The sequence below is a fragment of the Sander lucioperca genome, chromosome 9 (genome assembly GCF_008315115.2).
Source record: "Sander lucioperca isolate FBNREF2018 chromosome 9, SLUC_FBN_1.2, whole genome shotgun sequence".
Taxonomy (NCBI): domain Eukaryota; kingdom Metazoa; phylum Chordata; class Actinopteri; order Perciformes; family Percidae; genus Sander; species Sander lucioperca.
The window spans coordinates 6,136,046-6,150,615 of NC_050181.1; the positions used below are offsets into that span (position 1 = coordinate 6,136,046).

A 14,570-nucleotide genomic window follows, 5' to 3' on the forward strand; every position below is an offset into this window, starting at 1 on the left:
TTGTCTCTGACTTGGTTTAGCAATTAACAGCTGTCTGACTTTTATTGTAGTGGAGTATGAAAACTTTACACATCTGTGAACAATATGTATAGAGTAGAAATGTTCCTGGCCAATGTCAGGAAATGTTTCTGTGCTGTGCCTTTTCAAGGCTAGAAAAGCACGATATCTCCTGCTAACTCGAAGTCATTATGCATTTACATAGTCTCCTCAACCAATAATTGAGGGGTATGTCAAACAAGTTAGTTGTAATAATTCTCATTTTTTTCTTAGTTTTTTGGGGAGGGGATCTAGATGACTTTGCACCTGCTGACCAAAATGTTCTCAGTATGAATAAGAGCATAAGTGTTCTCTTGGTTTGTGGCAGCACTGAAGGGTTTCAGTAAAAAGGAGAGTTGATATTGGCTTCGTTTCAAACTTTAAATGAAATCTACATTTTAGGTCACTGAGATAACAACTTTAGAATATCCATCACTACACATGTTTTTGTTAGAGACAAAGCTTAGGTAAAGATTCCTTTGGTTTTTTCTCTCAGTCAACACTAAAGGAATTTTAAGTCCTAGAAAGTTAGCGCTTAGCCACATCTTACTCACTAGTGGAACTTTGCAAAGCGTGATTTGTGTATAATATGGCCCATGAACATCAGAATGACTCATGGCATTAGAATGAGATGTTTGTAAGCAAATAATTTGTTTCCTGTTGTGACCATGACTTCATTTCTCTAATAGAGATAGCTGCTTTATTTCAACATCGTTGGCTGTGGACACAATTCTGAAACCATCAATTCTGTTTAGATCAACATTGTACCTGTAGATTTATTTGACTGGTTTATGCTCCGAAACGGCACGTGTAAGACTAAGTATCTCCCTCGTCTTTCCCTCCCTCATGCATTGCTTCACTTGTCTCCAAACTATTTGGCCTTTGTTTATATATGACTGACCCTCCACACCTGACACATTTCCCCTCATGGATGGGGTATTTATTTAGATTGCAGTCTGGAGTGCCTGATGCCTTCCAAAAGCACAACCATCTGCACCTCATTTGCCGTCGAGGCTCAAGGGCTAAAATACTAGTTGTATGGGAGGGGACGTGAACGTGAGATTCTCAACAACAACATCCCTGGTTTTATCTCAAGCCAACTGTAGATTAAATCATCATGAAATACGTCTGCTGTGAAAATTCCATTTAACAGGGGTTAGTATTGTCTTAGCACCATTTAAACCAATTGTAAACTTCCTTAATTCCCCCTAAAAGATTGGAAAACCCTTGCTTTCAGCAGACCCTTCTTATCTGCCCAATTGAGGCTATTACCAATTGCCCACTTAAGATGGCAGACTCTCTTGCGGCAGAAGGTAAATGTAAGCCCTTGCTCAGGCCAAAGCATCCTTTGGTGCTCCTGGAGCTAGAGCCAGGGAGATTATCATGTCAGGAGTAATCCGACTCGGCCTACAAGCACAACTACGGAGGAGGAGGAGGAGGAGCAACAGTTGAGGGGGGGAGGCAGGAGGCAGAGGCATCAGAGAAGCTCTCTGCTCCACTTACGGTAACCACGCTCTCCCTCCTCACCCTAACCCATCTTCTCAACCCGCAGAGTTCCCCTCCCTGGAGCTGAAGCGAAGACCTGCTGCTGGTAAAAGAGTAAGGAGATGTGCATTATCTTTCCAACGCCGCTGTTGCATGGAGATAAAATGATTCAAAGTGGAAGGAGTTTAACAACAGATGGAAAAAAGTGAAGTCTTCTGTATGATCTGTTTATTACATGACACTGTTTTGCTCTGTTCCTCTGTTTCAGGTTCAGGTTTGTGCTAAAAGGAGGACCAGAAGATTTGTATGGAAAAACATAATGACAGAAGTTTTCTGAAGTGAACCAGATGCCAAGTCAGGGACTTCTCTAAACACCAAACTCTCCTCTTTTCGAATGGATTAACCTGAGTGCCATGAAGCGCACGCTTACATTCAGAGGAATGTTGATCTTGATCTTTGCAACCTAAGTGTTCTATGGAAATGCAAATGTGATAAAAGAATAGTACAGTCTGGACCTGAATCAAGTCAGGACACCTCCCCTACTTGCAGGCATAGGGAGTTGTGATGATTTTCTGGGTAACATGCAGGAGTCCAGCCCTCGCCTGTGATGATGATGGACTTACCCAGCCAGCACTTGCCTGTGGAGGTCAGCTGAAGACGACGCAACGCAGCTAAGTCTGGATTAGCCGGCCGAACGGTAAGGACACCACATCTTCTTTTGTTAGTTTAAGCTGGCGGCTTATGGGGAAGGCGTTAGGTGCCACTGACAGGGATGCCTCACCAAGTGCTTGAGTGGCAGAAAACACACGTTGGATTATCTGTATCAACAGGCGGCCCTTGCTGGAAACGCATGTCAATAGTGAAGAGCAGCCTGTCACGAAATGTTTGCAGAGCAGTTACCATTGATTACATGAGGCATGCCACTATGTTGGGGAAAAAAAACAAGAAAAATAAATTATTATTGTAATTTTCTTGCAGAATTTGAACAACCTCTCACCACACAGACAAGTTTGTTTTATCAGAGAGGAATATTTTCTTTTCCTGTCACTTATCCAACATGGTGGTTTACCTCATTATAATGTGTAATTGCTCCTCAACTCTCTCTGGCTTTTCTCTCCCAAATATTTGAGCGCTACTTTGAACGCTTATGAAATACTGATTTTAGATAATTATTATTCTCTGCGTTCATCATTTTAGAGATCAACCGTTTTGCAGAGCTATGCCTTTAATAGTTTAAATAATTAAACAGGAGCTGGATCAAATTGCTGAACTTGTCATCTAAAAATATAATGAAGGTACTCTGAGAGAAGCAACTTGATAATACTCACTTTGGGCATTTTACTGAAGTGATGATCCCCTTCTCCCTAAGCTCATATCATACTTAGAGATTATACTGTATCCAGCGGAGCCCCAAGAGGCCGGATAGAGGTTAAGCCTAAAGTCAATTGAGCCGTTCAACTGTCATAACCTGCCAGAGCTGGTCATAACTGGAGGAAACTAAAGGGAAAGCTGAACTCCTGCACCACTCCTCATCGTGTCATCAGCAATTTTTGTCAGATCCTTGTCAAAATATACATTGTGCATGAAAATAATTAGTATGTTAGTAGTTTAAAAAGAGCATAGGCTAAACACGCAAAATGTCATCATATTTCACATGCTTGTGCATGCTCATGTGGGTCATATTTAAAAGTAGTATTCAGCGTGTGCCAGATGGCAGTCAACCTTTTGTAACAGCAAAATCAACATGTTTAACATGGGTTTAGAGGCTATGCTGTTATGTTAATAGAGGATCTGGCATGGACAGATTAGCAGCCAGAATAGCAGCTTATGGACTCTTCTTTAGAAAGTAGCCAAGACAACAATCATCAATCTTACCACCTCACACAAAAACAATTTCCTGCTAAACCTCTGTTAGAAAAGCCTTTTTTAATACATGTCAGAACTATACCTTGACTGAACTCTTCCAGGAATAGCAAAGGGCAGACAAATTGGGACTGGTGTCAAATGTGCATCTATAAGTGTATTTTCCCCTCACACCTCATTAACGCCACCCTGACAGCAACAGGTTTGAGTTGTGAGATATTGTGCTAGGCTGTTGGGTCACTGATTGATCCATATAAATCCTTGGGATGTGATAGTAAAGCTTCCACAATAAAAAAAATCTTTTTAACAACTCACCTCCATCCAGTCGAGTAAAAGGATAAAGGAATCTTGTTTAGTATTTACAGAATGTGTTTAAAAATTATCACAGTTTTTCTGGCATTGCCCAAAGATGTATCGCCCCTTTCTTTTTTTCAATAATGAACGGCAGCTTTCTCACTAACAAGGTACAGGCTTGTTTTAATTATCCTTTGGTTACTGAGTGACAGAACGCAGGCCAACTGAAGCAGTTGCCCAACACAATTACAGCGAAGTCTAACCTAAGCCTTTTTCAGTTGCATTAGAACCAAGGCTGGATTTAGAAGAGCCAATCCTGGCTCAGAACATCCAGTTTATTTTACAGCCTTTTGGCCCACCCTGGTGCCAACACAAAACATCTAACTAATCAAACTCGTCACTTTTCCTCTTCATCATTCTGATTGAAAGCAGGACATGTTTTAGTAGAAGAAGAAGGTGCTCTCTCTGTGGGCCCTGCATGCTGGCCTAACCCCTGAGTTAGAGGTGTCTGATGGATTAACACAGACGCACACACACATACAGCAAGGCCGAGGCTGCGCCACCAACACTGCAGCCAGGTGTTAACCCACGTGATTGCAGATAAAGCCGGCAGGCATTAGTGCTAATCCCGCCCTGATCTTTGGAATATGTCCCTATTACCTCCCCAAGCACTCTCTAGCTGTCCCCAGGCCTCCTGATGCTCACTTAAGAGGGAAAAGACAAGACAAGGCCTCTCTAGGACTCCCTAAAGCACGTTGTTTCATTGGAACAACACAGTAGGTGCCTTTCCCGCTGTTTGTTATGCTCCTCTGTTATCTTTTCAGTGCAGGTATTTATGGGGTGTGTTCAGAGTAGCGCAGAGACAGCCGGTCACATGGGTGGAGCTGAGCTGAAACACAGTGTCGTAATAATGTTCTGTAGGTAGAGGCCTTAGGTTGTGCAGTGGCAAATACACAATGGTTAGACCTGTGGACATTTCTAGATATCAAGAAGTAGCAGTATTATGTAAACTGGATTATCTAGTGTTATGTGATGGTGCTACTGGGAATGTGTGTGTGTGTGTGTGTGTGTGTGTGTGTGTGTGCCCTGGAAGTAATTGGGAGTCTGGACAACCATGGAAGGTTAGACTTTGCCTAGATTTCTAAACAAGCCCGTGTCAGATGATTTGGGAAAAGTGAAACCACGCAAGTGCTGCTTGTGTGTTTATGGTATGTGTGAGTCACAGTAAGGGAGAGTGAGTAAGACAGAACAGGCTGTATTTAGGGGGAATATATAGGAGCAAATTCTACAGAGTTGTGAGACATAAAAGTTGGTATCTGCTTTTTTCCAGTACAAAGACGCTCTTCATTCATTCCTTTTCTGTGATCTTCTCTCGCTGTAATCATGTCACACTGGTCAAGATCCAAGCAAGCTGACAAGAAGGCACCCCCTGTCTGCCCGCTTCATTCAAAAGTGTTAACCACAGACGCCCCTTATCCCCATTTTGACAGATCTCTAGTTCATATTCCATAGGCTGTGGCATTCTGTTGAGTGTCTTCTTCTGGCATGGGAGGGAGGGGAGGACACGAGTGCCATGCTGCTGTAATTACATTACCGCCAGCTTAGCAGCACCATCGCCAGTGGCCCAATTATTCCTTGAAAACATCAATTTTATTGTGTCATTTGAAATAATGCGACCTTTGAGTCACAACAAGAGCTTGGTTGAGGATCGTGCTCCAACTGTATGATGCATGCGTGGGAGAATACATAATGTCTCAGGAATGGCTTTGACAGACTGAGAAGGTTTTAGCCTAGCAGTTTACTTTCATGGTTTGCCTCAAACATCTTAATGATGCTCTGGGACAGTTTTCACTCTGCTGGTAGCTCTTTGGGTAACATAAGGCTGACAGCAAACATCAGGTGTACTATTTTCTATTCACTCCCACTCTCACTAGAAACACAAAATCCTAATAAGAACCTTCATGCATGCAAATTGTCCTTTCTCCTTGTGAATAGATGATGTTTTGCATTTCTTTTGGGCCTCATACCTTGGGACCAGCCTTATCTCCACACACAGGAGCGTGCATGGGCACATCAGCACTGATGCTTTGTGACGGCCAGGCATGTTGTGCCTGTGTGTGAGCTGTTTTAGTTGTCTTTGTGAGTCATCTGCACTTTTATGTCTCAGTTTGAGGATGTCTTTTCCTTCTGCTGGGGAGTCCTCTGGGTATTCGCTATATCCTCTGCGTTGTTGCTCTTCTCTGTTTGCTGGAGAACAGCAGCATTTGTCATCTCAGGAAGTTGACTACTCATTCATGTCTTTCCGTTGCTCTCCTAAGAAAACACTGGTGCCCCTTCCCCCTATCAATATCTGTATATTTATGTCCATGACAGCGAGGGGGCAGTGGTAGATATTACATTTCTGTGCTGATTAATCATCCATGACCATCTGAACAAGCTGCAGAATGCTCCTTGGCACTTTTATTGGCGCCAATCGACTGCAGATGGGACTAATGTGTTTCTGAGTGGAGTAATTATGACAATCAAAGTGTCTTCAGGGACATGATATTAGGTGTTTGATGACCAGGCTTCGTCCAGTGTCAGCGACTGAGACATCGGAGGACTCATCTGTTCTTTACGAGCTAATTGTTTCATCAAGATGAGCCACAGAGCTAACGGGCCACAGACATTGATGTATCACGGCCGTGTGAAACAGCTAACTCCGAGGCTGAGTAATTGTCCCAAACTGACCTATTAATAGCATAAGAAAACAATGATCTCATCCTCTGCCATATATCATAAGAAACTGGCTCATCTTAAAATGAAAAATGTATCATATTTAGAGCAGGAGCAGCAAGATTTCTGGTGTTAGGAGTTGGTGTTGAACCAACAGAAACAAAATGAGACTTTCCATAGAGGGTTTTATCATGTCTGGTGATTAAATACAATATAAACAGTGAGGAACGAACATCAGACGTATAGCCCGGCACCGAGTAACATTCTGCAGCAGCCGCGGCTTCACATTTGATTTACATAGACTGTGTCAAATGAGGTTGTTAGCTGAAATGTTTGACTTTCAAATGAATACTATTCTACCCATTCATTGTGCAGAGGCTGCTTACCACGTCAAACCCATATGGAATTATGAGTGATGAGTCAAGCTTTGACTGATAGGACTGGTTTTACCTGTTTATACGTTGTTTATAGCACTGCAACTCATGCGTGCAACGTCTTTGTATTTTCCCTCTGCGGTGTCCAAAACAGTCAGACACTGTGGAGCGCTATCTCAATTTGCATTTAGTTCTTTTGTTTTACTTACATCACTGCAAAAAGTTCAGTTCAACCAGAAAACCAAAATCTTCCTGTATTTTCCATAAACTTTTGTCTTAAATGTGATCTGCAGGACTAACCCACACGCTGAAACTTACAGAAGTTATTCGTTTCAGATTTTTGCTTCTGTACTAAACTAGACAAAGATATGTGACATTTTGTCCCATTGTAAACACTCCAGCAGCCTGTATATGTACACTACAGAATCCAGTCTGGCAAAACACTTTGTGAGGCTGGTCTGGATTTGCTGTTAGTCACTGCCAGTATACCATTTCCTGCTCTGGGGAAATGTTTTGCTCACTGGTGACATGATATGAAAAATACAAAGAAGTGAGGTTGTAAAACTTCTCAAATACCTGTATCATAACAATAAGAAGAAAGAAAACATAAGATATAACTCTGAATACTGCGAATTCCTGCAAAAACAAATTTGTGGCTACTGTGGTGCAGTGTCTATTGAAAGGGAGGGGCAGTATAAGAAAAAAGGGATGTACAAACACACATGTTCACAGAGGTCTCATCATACATAGCATTGTGAATAGGTGTGGTTCCTGTAAAGGAAGGAATGGATTTCCCTCCTTTAAAAGGATGGTTCAGGTACATTTACTTCTGCAAAAAAAGTGTCTTCTCCGAAAAATTCCAAACTTTTGAGAGGTTTCATGGGGCAAGGGGTTGCGAAACTAATCCAGCCTGCCTTCAGTTAAAATAAGAAAGCAAGTTATGTTTTTTCTTCTTCAGACAGCTTAAACACACTGCATTCTTATGTGTCAGCAAGAGATGTCAAGCTTGCGGATCATGAAACCACTTAGAGTGAAAATGAGCTGACACGAGAATCAGAAAATGTAAACTGACGGTAAAATAAAAGCCCTGGTGAGAGAAGTGGATTTATGGGAAGGTCAAAGAACTGTGATGGCACAGAAGATAACAATTTTTGCATTGTTCTCTGTGCTTTAATGTGACAAGTTGATGAGATTGTTTAGACGACTGGTGTGACTGTTTGAACATGTCTGACGTTTGTCCGCTTTGCCTTTCCCAACAGAGTTTCAATGCTCCTCCACGTTCTAAGATGAAGTTATGGAAAGGTGCTACTTTTGCCTTCATGCTCTGTGGCGCAGCCCTGTCCATCCTCCTTGTTAGAAACATGGCCAATATCGGACAGTTCAAACCTAAAACAAAATATCCGTACACATCTCCATCCTCATCAAGACCGTCTTCATCATTAGAATCAACACCCAAGACCTCACCGCCAGTACCCTCATCATCATCATCAGTAGCAGCAGCAGCAGCAGCAGCAGCAGAATCAACAGTGTTGTCCCGGCAGATGGGTGGTCCACATAGGAGAACCCGCTCAGCAAGCGAGATGAACTCTCTCCTCTCAGAGTGTAAGATAAACTGTTATTGTCTTCCTTCCTTTGTCTGGTCTGAGATAGGGTGTTGTGTGAAAGGGCGGCTGGGGTTCAGACAGAACACTTAGTACCTGACTCTGTTGTTTATAGAGCAGGTTTTAATGTCTCACAATAACAGGCAGTCAATTAGCACCTCATAGTTCACTGGCTCTCCATAGAGCCACTATAACCTTCAGGAGAGGATGATATACCCACTTTCCCTTTTGGTTTCACACAGCCTCATTGAGTGGCATTCATCAACTTAAATATGCTTCAAGGAACTCTAACTCTTTCTGTGATGCTGATAATGATAATAGTTTGTAGCTGTCATGATGTCAGATAAAACAAACTTGTGTTATACTGTTTGTACAACTTGTCATTATCCTGCTAGTGCCAACTACAGTACCCTATGCTATCTCTGTGATCTGACCATTGTCACAAAATTACGCAGAAATCAGATAATCCCTCTACCACCTGCTGTCTATAGACATATGATTTTATCTCCTCTCTACCAGTTTCCATGATGTTCCAGAGCTTCACAGAGGGTGAGCTTCAGCATGTAGTCGGGACCTTGCTCGACAGGAAGAGAAGGAAGAGCCGGCGCCTGGGTGAGAACCAGGCCCGAAGGACTAAAAGAGCCAGGAGGCCTAAGCCCTGCTCTCTGAGGGAGCTGGAGCTGACCGTGAGTGAACTGGGTCTCGGCTATGAGAGCGACGAGACGGTGCTGCTGCGCTACTGCAGCGGCAAATGCACCGCCCACCGGCACAACTACGACATCACCATGGAGCACATGATGCGGACAGGCTTCAGGAAGAAGGACCGCAGGGACAAAGTTAGCAACGGGCCCTGCTGCCGACCCACCGCTTTCGAAAAGGAATTTTCCTTCCTGGACAACAAGAGCCGCTATCACACGATACAAAATGTGTCGGCGAAGAACTGTGGTTGTGTATGACCCAGTAAAATGTACTTCTTCATGCTGCTCTCAGCCTCTGTTGGTAGAGTTGAACATGAATTATGTTAAAAGACAAACTATGGAATATAAACTCAAGGAAAAGAGGAAAGGCTGGGAATATGTTTGAGGCTGCTCCATGGCAGCCTTTTTGTGACAGGCAGACCTTTTTTTGTGCGTCTGTCAATACACATGGGAACCACATCACATGAACAGCAAGTGCTGTGTTTGTGTGTGGAATCCATGTAAAGATACACAGAAAATGACTGTTCATACCAAAAACGTTTTTATTAACTTTTCTATCTGTCTAGTAACACTGTAAACTGTGGTACAACAACAATGTAGCAACGTTATGTTTGTGAAATTACATTTGAGTAGTAGTAGAACAGGCGATAGATGAGCTACATTATGAGCCATGAGAGACTAGATTGTTGCTGTTACTACACTTCATATCCATGGGCGTTCACTTCAGTAATTCGAAATTTAGTTTGCATAATTATAATGGTGACAGTAAATCACCTTTCAGGCAAAAAATGCTCAAAAATCGATTTCAAAGCCACAAATAAAATGAATATACATGTAATGCACAAATGTTTACTCCAAGTTCTGCGCAGGACAGTTTGCACCATTGACCTAAAATGATCAGCTGTCTCCAGAAGGTATTTTGTGTGTTGAGTTGTTATCATGGGCTATGACGTTGGGACCTGTTTCCCTGCTTGTTTGCATTGCTGTTGATTGCAGTGTTATTACACGGTAAAGAGCAAGTGTTATTGATAAGAGTTTGACGATGAAAGAAAATCCTCTTCTATAGCTCCAGGTTTGATACCCACCTTTAATTATTGTGTATATTGATGTTGTGTAGATTAACAATAAGGGCCTGTTTCAAAACACATAAATACTATCTTTAATAATAGAACATGAAAATGTATCCCATCTGCTCTCCATGAAATAACTCATCACACTCAAAGAAATTCTTTCTTTTTATACTTTTCCCAAATAACCCATTATTGTAATTACCCATAATCCTTTGGAATTATGTTCCTCAAAGACTGCCAAAACACTCCAAGACAATTCAACATGCATGACAAATTCACAAACTTAGATTCCTAAATATTTCACGTCTCAAGTTCCAGGTGATATTACCTCTTTAATATTGTCTCTGGATGTAATTTAAGAACGTTTACACTTTTAGCTAATCTGAGGCTCAAGTGTGAAAAAGAAGAATGGTTTTAGTGATCAGTAATGGCATGTTTTTTTCTTGCTGACAGAAAACTATGACGTAGAGTCAGGATCTGGAAATGTGTTTGCGCCCCTCCATAAAACCTTGTAACTTACTATGATCCAGAGCCCACAGTACTGCCTCCTGTTGGCCCATCAAATTCCTCCTTGTTGTATTGCCTGGTAGAGTTTAAGGAGAAAGTAAGCTGTTGAAATGAATTATGAAGCAACTTTTTCACCTTCAACAATCTTTATTTGGTTTGAACCCATTGCAACAGTGTGAAGTACAATAAATTATGTTTTTTGTTTTTTATTTCCTTAGGAGGTGCAGTGTGGGGTGTGGATGCAGTGCATCTTTATTGTAGTTTATATTGTATTTATTTGGGAAGTAAATTATGGTTTTGCATATTTATTTAGATTACCACACAGAAACGGGACAGCTTATTATCATTAAGCAAAGTGCCAAAAAATGTTTTATCTAACATTCTATATTGACTGCTGAATAAACATAATTTCAGAGGTATGGATGTTATCATTTCTCCCAAATTATCGATCTTTTGGCATCAAATATTCTGTACTCAGATTGTATTTAAAATAAAATAAATAAATACATTAATAAATAAAACAATAAAACTATTACAATGTGAGATGCTGTTAGTAATGAAATAAAGTACTATAAGAAGGGGATCCCTATTGGGAAAGTAAACGATCAGATTACACTAAATAAACCATATGGCAGATAAAAACACAATACCTTTATCATGATAATATCTAAACGTTTCTCGAGAACACTGGTTTACTCAGTGAGGTTCTCTCCCTGAAATCATCTATTATACAGCAGCTCATGTGCTGAACAGCAGTGATGACATAAGCTTATACAATGTGACCAGACAGTTGGATCCCTCCAGCTGGCAGGAAAAATCAGCAAGGATGTGACTGTGACAGCTACTCATTTCAAATGTATATTTATCCACGGCTGAAAGTGCACTATTTACTCCTATTTGAGAAACTTAAGCTTAACAACAGTGCCCAGATGTTTTGTGAAATTACTGAAACTATACATCTGTGAGCTGTTTTTAAAGATTTACATTTTCAGCAGGAACCAATGGACTTGGGGCTGAGTGCCCACAGACGGAAAGTAATTGAAGATGACCTTAAGTGGATGCTTTTCAAAGATGAACAAACACCTTGTTTTTGACTTGACCACCATGCAGTTTTGAGTTTATGAGGGCTTCACAGGGCTCCATGAAAAACCCCTAAATGAACATTACATTTTCTACAGGAAAGCTCCATTTTAGGGGGTAGGTTCATCCAAATTCAGATTTATAATAATAATAACAACAACAACAAAAACAACAACAATAATAATAATAATAATAATAATAATAATATAACTTCCCCCAGTGCATCTAGCCATGCAGAACGTTTTGGTTTAGATTTGCTTGCAGTTAATGTTTTGTGATGATTGGAAAAAAAATGCTGATTTCTTTTTTCTTTTTTCCGGTGAATTGACTTTCAACCATCTACAGCTGCGTTAATGTCATCCACAAGTGTCTCAATTTTTGCATAAATTTCTGGCGCCATTTTTCAGGCTGTGGCACAGGCAGGGGCTGTCATTCTTAGTCCCACCTACACATTTTCTAACCAAGGAAACTAAGAAGACTACGAAAAAGACTAATTCAAATATCAATGAAAAACTCAGAGATGTGGGCTAGTGATAGGCGGACAGACTCTTTTCACAGAATCGGTTCCTTCGAGTTGATACATGTAAATGTATCGAACCTTTTCAAATTTATTTATTTTTTCAAAATATGGCGCCAATTTCTCAGTGACACAGTCCGTTTTAGTACATGCACATCAGCTTCTACAACACAGGTGCTGCCCGCCCCACAAAACTTCTCTTCAATGCATCAATTAAAAAGATGCATTTGTTCATTTCCGGTCATCACTGTGCAGCAATTTTGAGGTCTGAAACCACGCTTGGATTAGAGATGAAAATTATGAATCAACACCAAACAAAGTTCTGTTAAGATTAGTCATTTTATGCGGACTTTTAATCATACAGACAGATGTATTGTAGGCATAGGCGTAATTGCAGGGGGGTCGGGACCTACCCAATCTGAGGGTTGTCTCCCCCTAAAAAAATCATTAAATAACACGCTGTGTATTGTAAATAATGTAATAATATATAATTAAAATAATTGTGTAAGTAGTAAAACAATATAAACGGGGCAAAAATTGCGTTTTAAGTTTAAAAATATATTGAGCCCCCTTCCTTACCTCATAGTGGTTTGGTCCGTTTGGTGGGAGCTGCGTTGTGAAGAGAGACAGCGCAGGGTGTGAGAGAGAACAAAATTTGAATCACTTCAGTAACTTAAGGTTAGTTGTGCAACTCCAATAAGTAGACGCATCTATTTTATTCACTTTAAAAATCGAGGGAAGTGATTATTTCCACTGTGTCCTTAAAGTGCCCATATTATGAAAAAATCACTTTTTCTGGGATTTGGGGTGTTCTTTTGTGTCTCTGGTGCTTCCACACACATACAAACTTTGAAAAAAATCCACCCATGCTGTTTAGAGTGAGATACAGTTTCTGAATGTGTCCTGCCTTCAGTCTCTGGGTGAGCTGTTCAAAATCGGCACGGCTTGTGATGTCACAAGCCGAAACGAGCAGGCTAACCGCAACCATTAGCTCGTAGCGTTAGCATGCTAACGCTATGGCTAACGCTAGCATGCTAACGCTAGCATGCTACCTCGTTCTCAATAGCAAAGCACTGCTACAACACACACAAGTTCACCATAATCTACAAAAGAACTACTTACATTTGCGCCCTCATTTAGAAGTCTCCCAGCTAATCCTGCCTTGTAACTGACCAAAGTTGTAGAAACAGCCTTTCTTTTACTGTCTATGGAGCTAGCTAGCTGACATGATCTACATCTGAGCTACTGGGCATGTGCAGTGCAATCAAAGATAGTACAGAAGAAGAAGAAGAAGAAAAGAGGTCTCACTCTGTAGCTAAAACAGAGACCAGGTGAAAAGAGGATCTGCAGCAGTGAGAGAGAGCGGTGCAGTACAACACAAATATGGTGTTTTTTGAAAATTAAACCATGTAAACCTATTCTGGTACAACCTTAAAATACAATTATGAACCTGAAAATGAGCATAATATGGCTGCTTTAATAAATTAGTCATGACAAAAGATTTTTCCATGAATCCTCTATGTATGTTAGCGGTATAACGTCACCTAGCTTGTTGGATAGTTAGTTAATGTTAGCTAGCTAGCTTGCTAATTCCAACTAACATGCTTTCACTGGTTACAGAAAATGCTAGTTAGTTAGCTTTCTTGCTACGGGGTTCAGTTCTCAGTTCAGCATCATCTGTATTAGAGAAAAGAATCACTTCATCCGATGTTTAAAGTGAATAAAATCGCTTGCCAGCTTTCTTACTGGAGTTAATGGACGTATCCTGTACAAGTACAATTTTGGCTGTATTATTTGTGTCCCCTTTAAACATTGCTGTTGAGAAATGTCATGTTTATTGTCCCCCCCAACTGTTAGATGAAATTTACGCCCATGATTGTAGTGAATGCAAATTTATCCACTAATGGTTAAACTAGTAGAGCAGAATGTAGCACAGCCACAATACAATGCACTGGCATTTTGACATAAATGCATAACTTTAGATTTTTCCAAGGGAGAATCCCTTTGACATGTCATAGCGTCATTACCATAATTGTAGCTAAATTCTTTTGAAACTTAGCCATAATTAATGTCATGATTTACACCTGTGATTTTCTTGCTAGGAAAAGTCAAAATGTCTGTGAAAAATTATTGCCGTTACCATTGAAATGCACTCTCGGATGTGACTAACTGGGAGGAAGCGGAGAGGGCAGGTTTAGGGGATGTGGTTTAATCAAGAAAGCTAACATCAACAGTTTATGACAACTCATCAGTACATTGAAAATGACATTTGATAATATACAACAGAGTATCTGAGCCGGAACTTTGCTTCAAATTGAAGTCAGAACGTT

General features: G+C 40.8%; 1 protein-coding gene and 1 long non-coding RNA gene across 3 annotated transcripts; both read left to right on the forward strand.

The window, feature by feature from the left end:
- The first annotated feature begins 1,406 nt into the window (after positions 1–1,406).
- LOC116045886 (neurturin) lies at positions 1,407–11,062 on the forward strand. 2 transcript variants are annotated; one of them, XM_036005488.1, is made up of 4 exons: positions 1,407–1,635; positions 1,790–2,218; positions 8,027–8,369; positions 8,888–11,062. In XM_036005488.1, exons 3-4 carry the CDS (start codon positions 8,054–8,056, stop codon positions 9,322–9,324), a joined length of 753 nt encoding a protein of 250 aa, XP_035861381.1. In that variant the 5' UTR covers positions 1,407–1,635; positions 1,790–2,218; positions 8,027–8,053; the 3' UTR covers positions 9,325–11,062. The 2 variants fall into 2 exon arrangements, with proteins under 2 accessions (XP_035861381.1, XP_031149728.2); XM_031293868.2 differs by lacking the exons at positions 1,407–1,635; positions 1,790–2,218 and adding an exon at positions 4,200–4,454.
- LOC118495936 lies at positions 5,844–12,856 on the forward strand. Its single transcript, XR_004898385.1, has 3 exons — positions 5,844–5,854; positions 10,865–10,869; positions 12,620–12,856. It is a non-coding gene; the product is annotated as an uncharacterized LOC118495936 (long non-coding RNA).
- The last annotated feature ends 1,714 nt before the right edge of the window (positions 12,857–14,570 follow it).

Excerpts from the sequence above, each read along its gene's own strand:
- LOC116045886 (XM_036005488.1), top strand. The coding sequence starts at position 8,054 with ATGAAGTTATGGAAAGGTGCTACTTTTGCCTTCATGCTCTGTGGCGCA. Across the intron at positions 8,370-8,887 it reads GAACTCTCTCCTCTCAGAGT|TTTCCATGATGTTCCAGAGC; the intron begins GTAAGATAAACT and ends CCTCTCTACCAG.